At 54.9% G+C, this 15,573-nt stretch overlaps 1 protein-coding gene across 1 annotated transcript; it reads right to left on the reverse strand.

Moving 5' to 3' along the window:
• Positions 1 to 582: 582 nt before the first annotated feature.
• LOC310660298 (uncharacterized protein) lies at positions 583 to 14,942 on the reverse strand (the record flags this gene model as incomplete). The annotated part of the gene is made up of 3 exons (XM_083404622.1): positions 583 to 10,333; positions 12,653 to 12,704; positions 14,778 to 14,942. The coding sequence occupies 3 exons, from the start codon at positions 14,940 to 14,942 to the stop codon at positions 672 to 674; spliced, it is 9,879 nt and encodes a 3,292-aa protein (XP_083260748.1). The 3' UTR covers positions 583 to 671.
• Between the last annotated feature and the right edge of the window lie 631 nt (positions 14,943 to 15,573).

Here is a 15,573-nt window from a genome sequence, read left to right on the forward strand (position 1 = left end):
CAGTGTTCTCGAAGCTACCAGCATGAGTCTGACCAAACTGCGGGAGGCAGTGGAAGACAGGAGTGCCTGGTGTGCTCTGGTCCAGGGGGTAACAAAGAGGCGGACACCACTAAATGACTAAACAACAACAAGGTTTGAGAGAGAGTTTTGTAGTTGGCCAGTACTGAAAACTTGCCTGTCACCTGCTAACTGCCTGAGATGCTCTGACATCACAGAATGTTCACAAACATTCTGGGTTCTGTCGGCAGCAAGACTTGCAAAAGAGGCTTAAAGGAGGACCCAGGAGGCAGAGGAAGAAATGGGAGGAGAGAGATGATAGAAAGCAGCAGCAGCAGCAGCCTGAGCAAGAAGAAGGGACGTTGGGCAGAAGGCTCAATGCTCAGGGAAGAGGGAGGCAGAAGGGCAACAGAGGAAGGAGGCCTTTACCACTGGGAAACTTGATCAAGAACGGGACCTTGTAGGGGTTCGACTGGATGACGCTTGCGGTCCCTTCCAACTATACAACTCTATGATTCTTTATGATATCTAGTTAATGTAACAGAAAGATCCCTCTGAAAATTCCAGCCAAGGAAGAGAATCTTAACAAAAGCAGAGGTTTTTTTATTTTCTTACAAATAAAACAAAACACAGACTATTATTTACAAATCAATAAAATAATAAAAACCTAAAACCTATACACGATTCTCCTCCTCGCTGTCTGTTGAGCTCCAGAACGCCCTGCGCCTCAAAAGAATCTTCTCCTTTAGGTTGCGGAAGGGATCTTCGGAGGGTGCCCCGCTTCGCCTGCCCACGTGTCTTGTGAAAGCAGAGCCCCGGGGGTGGTGGCTCCTCCCAGGAACACCAACATGAGACACTTCTGGAGCTACGTGTCCACCTGCCCCTGTGGCGTGGCAGTCCTCATGCCGCGGTTCCAAAACGCCACTTTGGAAAAAGGCCCTGCTCTTCGGCTGCGCCCTTAATGCAGGTCCCATTTGCCCACTGGGCGCACCCGCAAAACATTGCTGCGCAAATCTCACTCGGATAACGGATCCTGCCGCCTCTCTTTGGTGCAGCCTCCCCCCTTTCCCTGGGGGTGTCCCCGCTTGCAGGCCCAGAGGTCGCTCTCTCCGCGCCTCGCTGCTTGAGGCACTGCTCAATGGCCTCTCCGTCCCCCTGGTGCTGAGCCTCGTTTTCCTGCTGCTGGAAGCCCCATCCTTGCCCCCAGCTCCCCTCCTGGACAGCCTTCCCGGGCTGGGAGTTTTCTGCCTTCTCCCCTCTCTGCCCCCACAAGACCTCGCACCCGAAGCCTTGCTCCTGCTCCTAGCTGAGGCCGATGCGCTCTCTGGCCCTGTGGACCTTTCTCTGCTGTGGCTCGTTCTGGGGGGCCTCCCCAGAAAATGTGGGTTGGAGGCTGAGCTTGCGGAAAGGCCGGGTCTGTTCTGGGATCTTGTGTTCTCTGCCGGAGACTGGTGTGCTTCTGAAACGCTGGTTCTGTGGGCCTCCTTGTCGCTCTGAACCACAGAACGGGCTCCCGTGTGCCTCTTTGAGGCTCCCCCTTTTGCAGCAGGCTCAGCACCCCCACGAGGCTCAGTCCTGAACCCATCAGTCTTGCCCACCTCCTCTTTTTCCTCCAGGCAGCTGGCAGTGGGGGCTCCTGGCTGGATGCCCCCACTCCAGGCTACTCTCCGCCTTTCCTGGCTTTGCAACCAGATGTGCAGCCCGTGCTTCAGGTTCAGTTTCCCCTCCAGGATAGCAGAGATGAGGAACAAGCGCTTTTCCGCATCCTTGGCAGAAGAGGCCGTTTCTCTCTGAGGTCTCCTGACAGCCTTAGCTGCTTTGGGGCAGGATCCCGCCCCAGGCCTCTCCCCCACATTCTGATCATCCTCAGCGCAGGGCTCCTGTCTTGCAAGGCTCTCTCTGCTGTGGGTGGCTTTGCTGCCCCTGTGCCTGGCCCTCTCCCTCTTCCGTTCTGTGCTGAAGGGTGACCGGTCCTCCGCTGGCAGGGGGCACGGTGTTGGAGGGTGGTCAGGTGGTGTCTTCAGAAAAGTGCCTTCAGAGGCTGAGATGCTGCTGGTTCCAGGCATCCTCTCTACACCTGTCTCTTCTGCATCCGAGTGAAACCAGTCGGACGGAGGGGCTGGAAATTCTTCACCAGTACCCAGAAAACATCTGGACGAGAGATGCTGGTTGGAGTCTCCTGAGGCTTCAGAACCCTCGCATGAAGCCTTCCTGCTTCCTTCAGCAGCTTGGAGAAAAGCATTGTGCTGCTGCTGCTGCTGCTGCTCCAGAGATCTCCCGCTTACGCTGAGGGGTGGAGAAGGAGGTTTCAGGCCTGTGCCGACTTCCCCTCTCTGCCCATCAGCCCAGCCCCTTGGCTCTGAGGGTGCAAACAGGGCTCTGTGGTCCTGCTGGGTCTGGAAGGGTGGCCCCACCCTACCTGCTGCAGACAGCCCAAGGCTGGCCTTTCCCCCATGGATCTGGCCCCTCAGTCTCTCCTGGCATTCTTTGCCCAGCCCTGGCACCATGGCCTCGTAGGTGGACTGTGGGGAGATGGCACGGGACGGGTGCACGAAGGACCCCAGAGTTCTCTGGGAGATGTGGGCCCCAAGCAGGCCACTGGCTGCTCCTTCAGAAGACTTGAGGAGGCCCTCCTGTTCTGGGAGGTTAACATCCACCTTGCTTTCCGCAAAGGACAAACTGGGTTCTTCCTGGATTTTGTTTCTTTCTGGAGAGGGGGAGGAGCCACTTCCTGCACCCTTGGCCACGGCGGGGGCCTCTTCCTGCTGCTGCCAACCTTGATGTGCACCCGTCCTATAGGGGAACGTCCTGCTTTTCTGATAAACGGTGGTGTGGCCCATGCAGGTAGAGTGGGTAGCAATTTCTGGGGATGGAGATGATGGCGTTGGTACTGCTGGATGCTGGTGGTTCTGCATCATTCTCCGGAGGCTGCGGTCCAGCCACTCTGAAATCTTCTCTTTATCCCAAAGCAATGTTTCGATGCAACTTTCCAGGGCTGATTCAACACTGCTGTCCAGAGAGCTGCGTTCCAAAGAGTTGATAAGTTGGTTGTTGCTTGGCTGTTGCTTGGTTGTTGCTACACCCTGCTTGTAGTCCTTAGGCCGAGCCGACGGAGGGGGAGGCGGCAGGATCCCACACTCCTCCTGTGGCTCCTGAAAGGTTCCTGGGTCCTTCAAAGACATGCCCAGAATGAATCTCACCCCAGGGGAGCCCTGCAATGCCCTTCCTTTGAAACATGGGCTCCTTGACACACTCCCTCCATGTTTCCTCTCCTGGCCGCTCCCTCCCAGTGAGGTCACTGCTGAGGGATGGTGTTTTGGGGAAACAGAGGAAGAGGCTACGCAAGACGTAATTCTCCCACCGTGTCCCACTTGAAGCTGAAGTTCAGTCCGGTGGCCCTGTGGCTTCTTCTGCAAGCCTGAGCGGGATCCCATTTTCCCTTCCTCCAGAGATCGGTCTCCAAAGACCCTGAGTGGTTGATAGTAGCTGTGAAGTCTGGGCTGGGAATGGTGAAGGAACAGCTTCACCGAGTCCTGGATCTGCTCAGAAACACGCCAACGGCAGGCCACAGCCAGTCTTCCAGGGTGGGTGGCCATATGCAGCTTAGCCTCCTGCCATGTGCTCTGGCCACAGACCTGGCCTCCTCCTGGAGCCTGCGGGGGACTTTCCGCCTTGACGCTTGTTCTCTCTCTGAGCTGCGGCCTCTCATGGGCTCCTCTGGTTCCTTCTCCTCCCTCTGGGGCCAGAGCTTGTGGCTGCTCCCCAGTGGCTCCTGGTGCCTTTTCTGCTAAAGGCCTTTCCCCATCTGCATGTCTTTCTTCTTCGGAAGATGGACACTCCCTGGGGACGTTCCCTTCCTCGGCAGCCTCCAAACTCATATCAGTGGCGCTGCTTTTTTCCTCCATGGCCTCTGGGCTTCCACCTGCAGCAGCTACTTCCTCTGCCCCCTCTTGGCTCCCAGGAGGAACTCTGTTGTCTCCCTCTTCTCCAGCATGTCCAGTCTCACCAACACGACCCATCATTTCCTCCTCCTCCTCCTCCTCCTCCTCCTGGGCGTGGCCCATGGCTGTGACCCCCTGACTCTCTCCAGCCACACTCATTTCATCTTCTGTTGCTGGAGGGCTTTTGCAAGGGGCATCTGCAGACTGTGGACTCTGTGTCTCAGGTGTGCTCATTTCCCCTTCCTTTGCCCTTGGAGCCCACTCTGCCACAACTCCTTCTACAGCCAGTGGGATCTCATAAACCACACTCCCATTCCCTGCATCCTGTGGGCTTTCACCACCAACACCGTTGGTGGCCTCTGGCATCTCACTAGCAACATTATCTTGAGGCTCTGGTCCAAGAAGGCCTTCTGTTTCTGTGGCTGCTGGTCTCTCACTAGTAAGCGTGGTCATTTCTTCAGAAGTGGCTTGTGGGATCTCCTCTGTGATCTCTGCTTCCTCTGTGGGCTGTGGGCTCTCAGAAGCAACATTCTCTGTAGCTTGTGGGCTACCACTGCTTCTTTCCTCTGTCACTTGTTTGGTTTGGGTAGCTGCTGTGTTTTCTCCACTACCCTTTGTGATCACATGAGGGGTGCTTATTGCTTCTGTAGCATTTGGGTTCTCGCCAACCCATTCTTCCAGCTGTGGACTCTGAGCACCAGTCTTTTCTTCCTTTGTGGCCTCCTCTGGGCTCTCTGCAGCTATGCCCTCATTCTCTTCGGCTTGTGATATCCCACCACTCACTTCCTCCCTGCCCTGCCATTGGTCATCTGTGATGTCGGCTTCACTAGGAGAATGCAGGTTCCCATCAGAGATGTTCGTTTCCTTGTTCCTCTCTGTAGTCATGCTTCTGTCACCAACAAGACCCCCCAAATGACAGCGCTGGACAGCCAACTCAAGCCGGGCGATATCTTCTGTGGGCATAATAGTCATGGTGATGCCACGAGGCCACAAGGTCCCTTGGCCAGCAAGGATCAGCTTGGGAAGGGGTTGTCCTAAAAGGAGGTGTGCAGGTAGCTCAGAGACCCCAGCAGCAGCTGGGGAAACCCCAAACTGGAGCTCCATATGTTTCTTAGCTAGGTGAAACCACATTGCCCTCAAGCTCTTGGACTCCAGTGTGGGGAGTGGAGAAGCTGCATTTTGTGTGGAGCTGGCCACTCCTCTTCTTCTGCAGGCATCCTGCTCTGTGCCCACAGCCCACCGTACTGGAGCACTCCCAGAGCTGGGCCAGATCTCATCCAGACAAGACCTCGGACCTTTTCCTACTGGCGCATCAGCCGATGACAGCAACTGAAGGGACTGGGCCACCCTCTTGGGCAACCCCCATTGGTGTTGGAGATTCCTCTTACGCATGTGAAACTCTAAGCGGCTGCAGATTTCTTGAGGTAGGAAGATTGGCTCTTGTTGAACGATGTGAACCTGAACCACCTTGGTTCTTTGGGGGGTGGGCAGGAGGGGAAAGTCTCCTACAAAGGCCCTCAGTGATTTCTGGACATGTCCCGGGAAGCACCATGCATGGTGGAGCTTCTTCTTCATGACATGAACTTCTAAGGCTTCTCTTTCCCTGTCCAGAAGGAACAGTGTTTGTGCCTCCTTGAACTCAATAATGGGCCTTCTCCTAGGTCCCAGGGGCTCAATGAATGGCCTGGGCTCCATCCTGCTCAGACACTCCATGTCGTCTGTCCCCATACCTCCCCACAGGGATGCCAGATGCCTGCACTGGACAGCCAGGTCCACTTGCTTGACGTCACCCATGGGGATGTGGGGCAAAGAGGAGCAACGAGGCTGGTGCAGCATAAAGCCAGGAGGGATCACCTTTGGGAGGGGTTGCCTGGGGGAGAGGTGGGCCCATGCCCAAGGGAGGCTGGTGAAATCTCGGGGGTCCTTCAGCTTCACCTCCAGGTTCTTCTTCGACAAGTGGAGCTGCAACTCGTCCGTGACTTGACCTTGCCATAGTGTGTTCCAGCCCATTCCCGTCCTGACTTCTGACAGTTCTGGAACCATCCCACAGTCAGGACAGTGGAGGTGGTCTTTCCTGTACCCAGCCCTTCCCAGGCCAAAGGTACTGCTCCCAAACTCAGGGCGAAGTTGCTTGATAGACTCCAGAACCCTCCTAGGCAGCCTCCACCGTCGCTGGATCTCCAGCCTCTGAATGTGGAATTCTAAGCCCCTGAAGATGTTTCGTGGAAGGAGCAAGGATGGCTCCTGCCGAAGAACATGGATGTGGACTTCAGACTTTTGGGGGCTGGGCGGTGGGGGAGCCCTTTGCATGAAGCCCACCAGAGATTTCTGGATGAGGCCTGGGAGACCCCACTGGTGCTGGATCCTCTTTGTTCGAATGTGCAGCTCTAAGCTCTCTCTGACCTGGGCTTCAAGGAATGGCGTCGGCTCCTCTAAGAACTCCACATCCACGTCTCTTGTGGGCCTGGAGGGCAGCTTGGGCTTCAGGGCACCCACAGTCACTACGTAGCTTCTGTCCAGCCCCCAAAGGGATGCCAAGTGGTTGCGTAGGATGGCCAACTCCACCTGGTCCACCTCCGTTGGTCGCATAAATGGAAGGAACTTGCTGCGTGGTTGTGGGGTCCAGTGGCCTCGGGAGGCTGGCTTGAGGAGGGGTGGCCTCCAAGACACCGGCGCACCTTGGCAAGACTCTCTTACAACATCTGGGGGAAACTCCACACACTTCTTAGGAAAGGGGAGCTGCATCTTCTCCCAGACCTTTGGTCCAGATGCGTTGAGGAGCTGAGTCGCAGGTGGAAGAGAGCCAGCCCTTGTCCTTCCAGCCTCCTGAACATCCAACCCTTCCCCAACCCAAGACTCTGTCACTTTCCTCCGGCTTCTGCCTAGTGGTGGAAGACAAGGCCTCAGGGCTTCCTCTCCCAGGACTGCTGTCTCAGGCCACAGACCCAATGATCTCAGGGACTGAAGGACCCTCCTGGGCAAGCCCCATTGCTGGTGGAGCTTCCTTTTTTGGATATGCTTCTCCAGACAGTCGCAAACACCAGCTGGAAGGAACGACAGCCCCTGTCGCCTTATCTGGAGGTCCACCATTGCCACATGTGGGGTGTGCGGGGAATGAACCCCACCTGAAAAGCCTGCCAGAGACCTCTGGACAAGGCCAGGGAGGCCCCATTCATGCTGGATCACCTTCTTGTTGACGTGCAGCTCCAAGGCCTCTCGGTCCAGGACTGAAAGAAACAGTGTCTCAGATTCCACAAACACGGGTGCTCTTTTGGGCCCGGGAGGCTGCAAGGACGTCCTGGACACCACCCCACCCAGAGCTTCTACATAGTGGGGGCCCAGTCCCCAGAGGGACATTAAGTGGTTGCGCCATATGGTCAGTTCAATTCGGCCGATGTCTCCTGGCCTCTGGGAGGGCAGGAAGTGGCTGCGGGCCTGGGGGGGCTTCTGGCTGGGCAGGATAAGCTTGGGGAGGGGCTGCCTCACGGAGGGGGACGTGCTTTCTCCAGAAGGCCTGGTCGAGACAGGCAGGAGCCCCAGCTGTGCCGCCACACACTTCTTGCCTAGGTGGAACATCACCTTCCCCGTGTCTCTAGCAGGCAGCAGAGGGGGCCTAAGATGACCCCATGGGGAGGAAGCCACCACCACCCTCATTTTCCTGGACCTCTGCTCTGTGCCTCCCCCAACCCCAACCTCCGGGTAAAACGTCCTGAGAGATTCAAGGACCCTCCTGGGCAAGCACCATCGCTGGAGCAAGACTCTCTTCCGCACGTTCCTCTCCAGCTCTTGCAGGGTGGCATTGCTGAGGAAGGGGACCTTGTCAGCCAGGAGGACGGTCACCTCCACATGCCCACGTGCCCGCAAATGGGGGGCATCTGGGCAAAGGGAGTGGAGGGATCTCTTGACAAGGCCTGGCAGCTCCCAAAAGTGCTGCAGCTTCTTCTCCCTCACGTGCCACTCGAGATCCTCCCGGGTTCCTTGGCTGAGGAACGGAGTGTCCACTGAGGCAAAGTCAAGCATGGCGCCCTTGCTGGATGAGGGAGGAGAGGGGGGCTGAGCTGAGGCCTTCTGGAGCTGGAGAGAGAGGGACTTTCCACAGAGTGTAGGCAGTCCCCACTGGCGGGACAAGTCTTTATGGGTGACGTTGAGCTCCAGGCGGTCCAGGACGGCCTGCTCCACAAAGGGAAGCTCTTGGGATTGTGGATGCTGGGCGAGTCTCAACCCAGGCAGTTCAGGCCTCCTGAGATGGCCATCAGGGGCCTGAGACAAATGCTGTGCAGGGTCAAACAGCTTCAGTTGAATTTCCAGAACCTTTTTGGCCACGTATCTCTGGAGTGCTGAGTTTGGAGGGTGCTCTGGACTTGGTGCCTCTGTAAGCGGTGGCTGTCTCAATCCCCTTTCCCCTCGGATGGACTCTGAGGCCTTCTCAGAACCCCTGGGTGTCTCTGCAGGCAGAGGGGAGCACGGACTGACTGTGTGCTGCTGAGATGCCATCACCCGCTTGGGAAGGCCCCGCTGCCTCTCTGGGATCTTGCTCCTGATGTGGCCGTCCATCTGCCTCGTGGTCTCCAGAGTGATGAAGGTGGACAGGGAGCTGTCAGGGAGGACCTCCCCTTCCACTCGCAAGGACAGCATGGGGAACAAGCAGGGCTCTTGTAGTGGAGGTGGGACAAACCGCTGCAAGGACCACTGCACCAGGCTGGGCTGGTCCTCCTGGGGCTCAGCCTTCTTCCTGGCGTGGTGGGATTCCAGCTGCTGCTGTGCACCGTGGGGCAGAAAGGGCTCTTCCACATGCCCAAATTCAGTGGTGGGATGCCTCTGAGGTGGTGTGGTTGCCAGCTCCAAAGCACTGGGCACCTTCTGGGTATAGGACTGGAGGTATTTGCTCCTGATGTTCACGTCCACACAATACGCCTTCCTCCAGAGACCCAGGCTTGGCCCACAGCGCGGCTGAGGGTGGCTCCTTTGCCGTGGGATCAGCTTGGGGAGGGGTAGTTTCCTCACGCCTGGGGAGGCCGTTTCCGAGAAATCCCCCATGTGTTCAGAAAATGCCTCCAGACCATTCTCGAACAACTTCTTCATGGCATCAGCTTGGGGGTCAGTTAGGGAATATAGGGCAGATTGGAGGGTGCCACCCCCAGCTGTGGAGATGAGGTGGGGAGCGTGCTGGTGTGGTTCTTCTGCCCTCGGGTGCTTCACTCCTCCTAGGCCTTCCTCTTCCGTGGATGTAGAGGAGAGCTTGTCTGTCATGTGATGAGAGACCGTCTTCCTGTGCCAGAAGGTCCTCTGGGCTCCCCTTGGCAGCCCCTGATGCCTGCGGAAAGTCTCTCTCTTCACGTGCCGTTCCAGCCTCTTACTGCTGGCCACAGCCACGAAGGGGAGATCCTGAGGCCTTGTCACTGCATCCGCCTCCCTCTTTGTGGACCCCAGAAATGTGGGGTCTAGGGCAGGAGGCAAAGAGGTCTTGAGGAGGCTCAAGGGCAGCCCCAGGTCGTGCTGAAGCCTCTTCACAACCAAGTGCAACTCCAAGGTCATGCGTGCCACATTGGACATGAAAGGAGTGTCCGCAGAAGCAAATTTGCGCCTCTGATGCTTGTGAGACCCAGGTGAGGCCTTCAGGGGCCAAGAATGACTGTACCTTCTTCGTTGAGGAAGAAAATGCCCACGCTGACCATCCTCTTCCTCACTCTCGGAAGAGGCATTGCTCTCACTCGGAGAGGAGGTTTCATATTTTTCCTGCTTAGGAAGGGGGGCTTCATGCAGCCCCCAAAACCTGCCCCTGTCTTGGCTACGGACGGGTGAGGAGGACAGGCTGGAAGAGGAGCTGGTGGAAGATGGCTCAGGTGGTCTAGAAGAGGTCCTGGGGTGGTCTTCTTGGTCTCCCAACTCTTTGTTGTCATCGGAACTGCCAGGGCCTGTTTTGCACCAAGGGGCAGCCGGGCTGTGGGGCTGGGAGTGTGGAGGGCCTGGCCATAGGGCTGACGAGCTGGGGCCCTGGGAATGAAGGCTGCTTGCAGGGCGGCGGGGGTGCAAACAGGGCGGCTCCTCCTGCCGCTCCTTGCGGCTGTGAGGGTGCTGCCCCTTCCAGGGCAAGGGGGCTGCTTCCAGGCCCGGACTGAGGTCCCCAGGGTTAGGGGCAGGGTGGCTTCTGCTCCGCGGGAAGGTAGCACTTCCCCCCAGGACAGGAATGGCTGGCAGGCAGGAGCGCTCTATGTAAGAGGAGGTGGGCAGCCCCGCCGGGTGGCTTCGTTGGGCCAGCCGCTCGGCCTCCGTGGCGGTGCAGGCGCACAAGGGACAGGCTGCGTTGTCACACAGCAACCTGCGGATGGAGATGCTGCGGCTGGTGCTGTCGAGCAGCTGCCAAGTCACCGTTTCCCTCTGCCGGACTCTGGGGCCTGCAAAGAGACAGGAAGGCACCGCTCAGCTTTCCTCCAGACCCAGAGCCCCTTTCCTGCCATATACACCTGCTATTCCTGTCGGTATTTTCATCCCTCCCATTGCAAAGGTCACCGGATCATGTCAGAGAAAGGAGGGGCAGAAACCGCTCTTCCAGACTTCCCTCCCTAGCACTCTGCTGGTTTTCCTTTGATCTGTCTGGAGGCAGGTGGCAGTATGAGTGAGCTGACTCTCTCGTGCATGTCCATTATGTTCTTTTCTTTTGTTTAATCAGTAGTTATAAAATTAGGTATGCAACAAAACCTCCACTGTTTCGCTTCCATTACTCTGCTACTATTGAGGTGCTCACAACAGCAAATGCGAGCTCACTGCACCAGGACCTGCTCCAGAGGAACGCTGTGCTCTGCTGTTTCTGCGTTCCTGTGATCGGAGAGTCAGTGAAGGTGCTCCCGGCACCCAGCCCATGCAGGTGCTGAAGACGAGGGCTCTAAAGGGTGTACGGACAATTCCTGCATTGCAGGGGGTTGGCTTAGATGACCTCTGGAGGTCTCTTCCAATGCTACAGTTCTGCAATTCTGCAGACCTGCCACACCTGGGCTATGTTTTCAGTGTTTTCAGGAAATGCTGCTGCAGCAGACTGTGGGGATGCTGAGGGTGGCAGGAGAGGAGATATTGTTTATTAATATCCTTCTTAACTTGTGCTAGCAAGTTCTTTTATATAGCAGTTACTTTCCCCCCTTTTATATGCACAACAGATAGCTGGTTGCAGGCTCGTGTGAGCCTCTCACTATTATACAATCTGTCTCAGATAGAATTGTATGTTCCTGGTAAGTTCCCTTGAATCCCTCTTAAAAGAATAAAGAAGCCACCTATTCAAAGTCAGTAAAAGAAGTTTACTTACATCAGTTCACAGTTGGCTCCCTGAAGGCAGACTTGGTTACAAATATGTTCATGTGGATCTACCCATATGGGGGAATAATCCCAGTTCTTCTGCTAGCTGAGAGCTAGCAGAGCAGTCCCAGCTAGAAGCTGGTCAAATGAAGAAGGAAGTCAAAAAGAGAGAGGTGTGCTGCGTGACTCGTCCTTTTGTTACCTGGACAGGTGAGGTCACGCCCACCTTCTATCGCATGCAAAAGGAAGGATGCTCCAGCCAGGAGAAACAGGAAGTTTCGACTGGCTGGACCAAACATTCCCTCGCGTGTCTTCTCAAGCATTTCAAGGAATGTTGTACTTCTCATGGATCACATCCCACACAGACATCACCTCATGTGATACACCAACGCTGCTTCATGCCTCCCAAATGAGGATTCTCCATGCAGCGTCTGGAAAATGCTCCCATCAAAATACGGAGGTCAGCAGCTGATGCAGCTCCCGGGTGGCTCATGCTAAGCATAAAAAGCACAAGCAGAACACCTGCAACAGTCCAGCATCATAGAATCATAGATCTGTATGGTTGAAAAGGATCACATCTGGTCCAGCTCCCTGCAACGCAGGAATCTTTCACCCAATGTGTGGCTCGAACCCACAACCCTGAGATTAAGAGCCTCATGCTCTACCGACTGAGCTACCCCAAAGGCAATCCCAGAGCGTCCTGTTTTCACAGTGGCCAGACAGCTTTAGAAGGGAGCTCAGCAAATCATTGGATGATAAGGAGATAAATGGCTGCTAGTCACAATGGCCGCATTCTGTCTCCAGGATGAACTTGTTCGCTCAAATGACTAGAGCATGGTGCTGATAATACTAAGGCTGCAGGTTCAATCCCTGTATAGGATAGCTGCATATTGCTGCATTGCCATTGCATTGGACTAGATGACCCTCAGGGTCCCTTCCAACTCTACAAGCCTATGGATCAGTGACAGTAGCCCTTTCAATACCAGTTGTGGGGCAACACCTGAAGGCGAATGCAGTGGTCGTGATTATGCCTGGCATGCCAAGGGGCTTAGCAACAAGATGAGATGCAAGCATCTTAAAAGCGATTAAAAGCCAAAGGGGAAAACAGCACACAGAATGGAAGTTATCTAAAGTGCTCATCCAACACTACAATCAAAAGCCCACTTGACTTGCTTGTGGGCTTCCTGCAAGTCACAAGAAGAGCCTTGCAGCTGGGGGCATCTCATTGTGTTGTCCCAGTGGCCACCCAAAGGGAATCCCAGAAGAGGGCCTGAGAGCAACAGCATTTGGCCCGCCTGCCATTCCCAGCAACGGGCATCATTCAGAGAGACGCTGCTGCGTCTGACAGCAGAGCAGAGCTAGAAGTTCTGGCCGGTTCCTCTGGGTGCACAGATCCCTGGAATGTGGCTCCTGCCTGAATGCCTTACCTTCTCCTTTGTCAACATTTGCCTGGGGCTGGTCTCTTCTTTCCAGAGGATCCTGCCAGGAAGAGAGGAGGCAGCAAAGTTACTCAGGAGGAAGGGGGTGTCCCTGATCTCCCTGCTTTCTGGAGTCACAGGCTCAGGACTCCCCAACCCATGCACTTGAAAGTCATTTACAAATTAAAACCACGATGAAGCTGGGGAAACGACAGAGCCACTATGCAGAATCAGCCCAGCAATAAAGGTGTTGGGGGGGGCACTAAGATGGTCAAGGGTCTGGAAACCAAGCCTTATGAGGAGCGGTTGAGGGAGTTGGGTATGTTTAGCCTGGAGAAGAAGAGACTGGGAGGTGGTACGATAGCCAACTTCAAGTATCTGAAGTGTTGTCACAGGGCAGATGGAGCAGGCTTGTTTTCTCCTCCTCTGGAGGACCTGGACCCAGTGGACTAAAACTGCAAGAAATGAGATTCTGACTCAACCTGAGGAAGAACGTTCTGATGGTAAGAGCTGCTCAACAGTGGAAAGGACTCCATTGGGAAGCTGTGGGTTTTCCTTCCTCTGAGGTTTCAAAGCAGAGGTTGGATGGCCATTTGTCATGGCTGCTTTAGCTGAGATTCCTGCATTGCAGGGGGTTGGACTAGAGGACCTTTGGGAAACCCTTCCAATACTACTGTTCTGTGAAGACTCTTTTCTGTTTACAGGCTATAGAACATTTTAATCTTTTGTACTCTGCCTGTGCTAGTCCCAGTCCAGCCCTGGAGCCTGTTCCCAAGATAGGGGCTGCCATCTTGCATTATGAAATCATCCACTGGGAAGGTTCTTCATCAATGGCCCCCATCTGGGGTCTGAGCTGATTCCTGTTCTGAGCCTCATCAGACAGGTGTCTTGGGACCAGCAGGCCGTTTGAAGCATAAGAAGGGGAAAGGGAGAGATAGGTGCTTCTTCTGAGAGAGCAGGAAGACCACTGGTGGTGGGGTGAGGGTGGTAGAGCTGAAAAAGCAAAGGCCATGGGAAAGAATTTCTCAGAATATGGGGGGGGGGTAGGGGAGCTTTCAAGGACCAGGACTATATGCTGGATTCAGAAGTGGACAGAAAACCCGTGTAGGAACTTACGGAGGAGACTCCCAGGATGAGAGCCATGAGGAGGGAATGTTTTGGGTCAACATGCATGGATCAAGCTGAAACCACAGAGCATCAGAGAGGATAACACTGGCAAGGGATGCTTGGGGCGTGGACCAGAATGCTTGATGAAGGCAAGAGGGAAAGGCCCATATTTCTGTAAGTTCATACAGAGCAAAAGGATGTATCACAATATGCTTGGTGCACTGAGCTGACCTGTTAACAAACCGCTTACACCAAAATGATGTCACCACAGTGCTGTCGCGATGTCATCACCTTGGGACACTAGTGGCTGATGACCTTTGAAGTGGAATGGGCCGTGTGGTGTGAGTCACCTTCAGATGGCCAGACTATCTCACAAACAGGGGCCCTTGGTCCTTGCCCTCGGTGGGCCAGCCAGAGAGAGAGAGGAGCGACTGCAATGTGTTATACGTGGGGCTGCCTCTGAAGAACCTTCAGAGACTTCAGCTGGTGCAGAATTCAGCAGACAGGTTGCTCACAGTCAAGACGCTTTGAGCATATAATGCCAATCCTGGCCCAAGCGCACTGGCTGCCAATTAGTTTCTGCGCCCAAATCAAATTTTGACGTATAAAGCCTTAAAAGGCTCAGGACCACAGTACTCCGAGAAGTGTCACTCTCCATATGTACCTACCTGGGCACTCACCTGAGGCTCTTCTTTATGTGCCTCCTCCATGGGAGGTCCAGGGGCAGGCAAAGCGTGAAAATGGGCCGTTTCTGCGGCGGATTCCCATTTGTGGAATGCTCTCCTGGGGAACCTTACCTGGTGCCTTCATTACATATATTTAGGGGACATAACCAGGCCTTTGGCCTTTAGCTACTGTATCTGTGGCAGTTTAGAAGTGGACGGGATGTTTTTAATGCATTTTTTTCTCCTTGATTTAGTGTAACCATTGGCAGGGCTGCCTGGTTGTTTGCTTGGCTGTAAGTTGCTTTGGGTTGCCCCGGACATGGTAGAACAAATTCAGCAGATCATAATAATAACTTGCTCACTTCTTGTGCTACGGAGGCGGGAGTCACAGCAGTTTCCCATCCCATGGAGAAAGAGAAGATTCTCCTCCACATGCTGCCAAGTCTGATGCGCCTCAGGAAGGAGCCACCCTGGATCCTCTTGGTGAGGAAGATGAGGGCCAAGTTGAGGATTCTCCATGTGGACATGCCCCACAGACCACGGAAGCATGGTTCTCCCAGACAATGGCGCTCCTCCTGCATTGGCTACAGCTGCATTCCAAAGAACATCACAAAGGAGTGGTTCTCGGCTCATTTCTAGAACCAACAATCAAAAAACAACCTTTGGAACACTCCCTGGGTTCTCTCCATCCAGCACCCAGGAGCATCGCATCAGAAGAGCAGAAAAACTGGTCCCCGGTTCAGTGACAAATTTTGCAGAAATGCACACCTCGGGACTCCATGGGTCTGCATTGCTGTGCCAGATGTGAAGTTATTGACCCACCAGATTGATGTGGGATGTGAAACACAAGAGCAGTCAAGAACAACATTCCTAGAATGAACATGTTTACACATGGGGAGGAATGTTTGTCCAGCCAGCAGGTAAACTCCCTCTTTCCTTCTGGGCTGGGACAGACTTCCTCTGCATGTGACTAGAGGTGGGCGTGGCCTCACCTGTGCAGGTAACAACAAAAGCACAGGGCAGGGCAGCCATCTCTCTCTCTTTCACTACATGCATCGAAGAAACAACATCTGCTTAGCCAAAGATGCTTCCAGCCAAGAGAGGACAAAGGGACTGTCTCCTTATGAGATAGTTTCCAGGTGTATGTTACTTTTCTAA

This window comes from Podarcis tiliguerta, assembly GCF_965153285.1.
Source record: "Podarcis tiliguerta genome assembly, chromosome: 11".
NCBI classification, from domain to species: domain Eukaryota; kingdom Metazoa; phylum Chordata; class Lepidosauria; order Squamata; family Lacertidae; genus Podarcis; species Podarcis tiliguerta.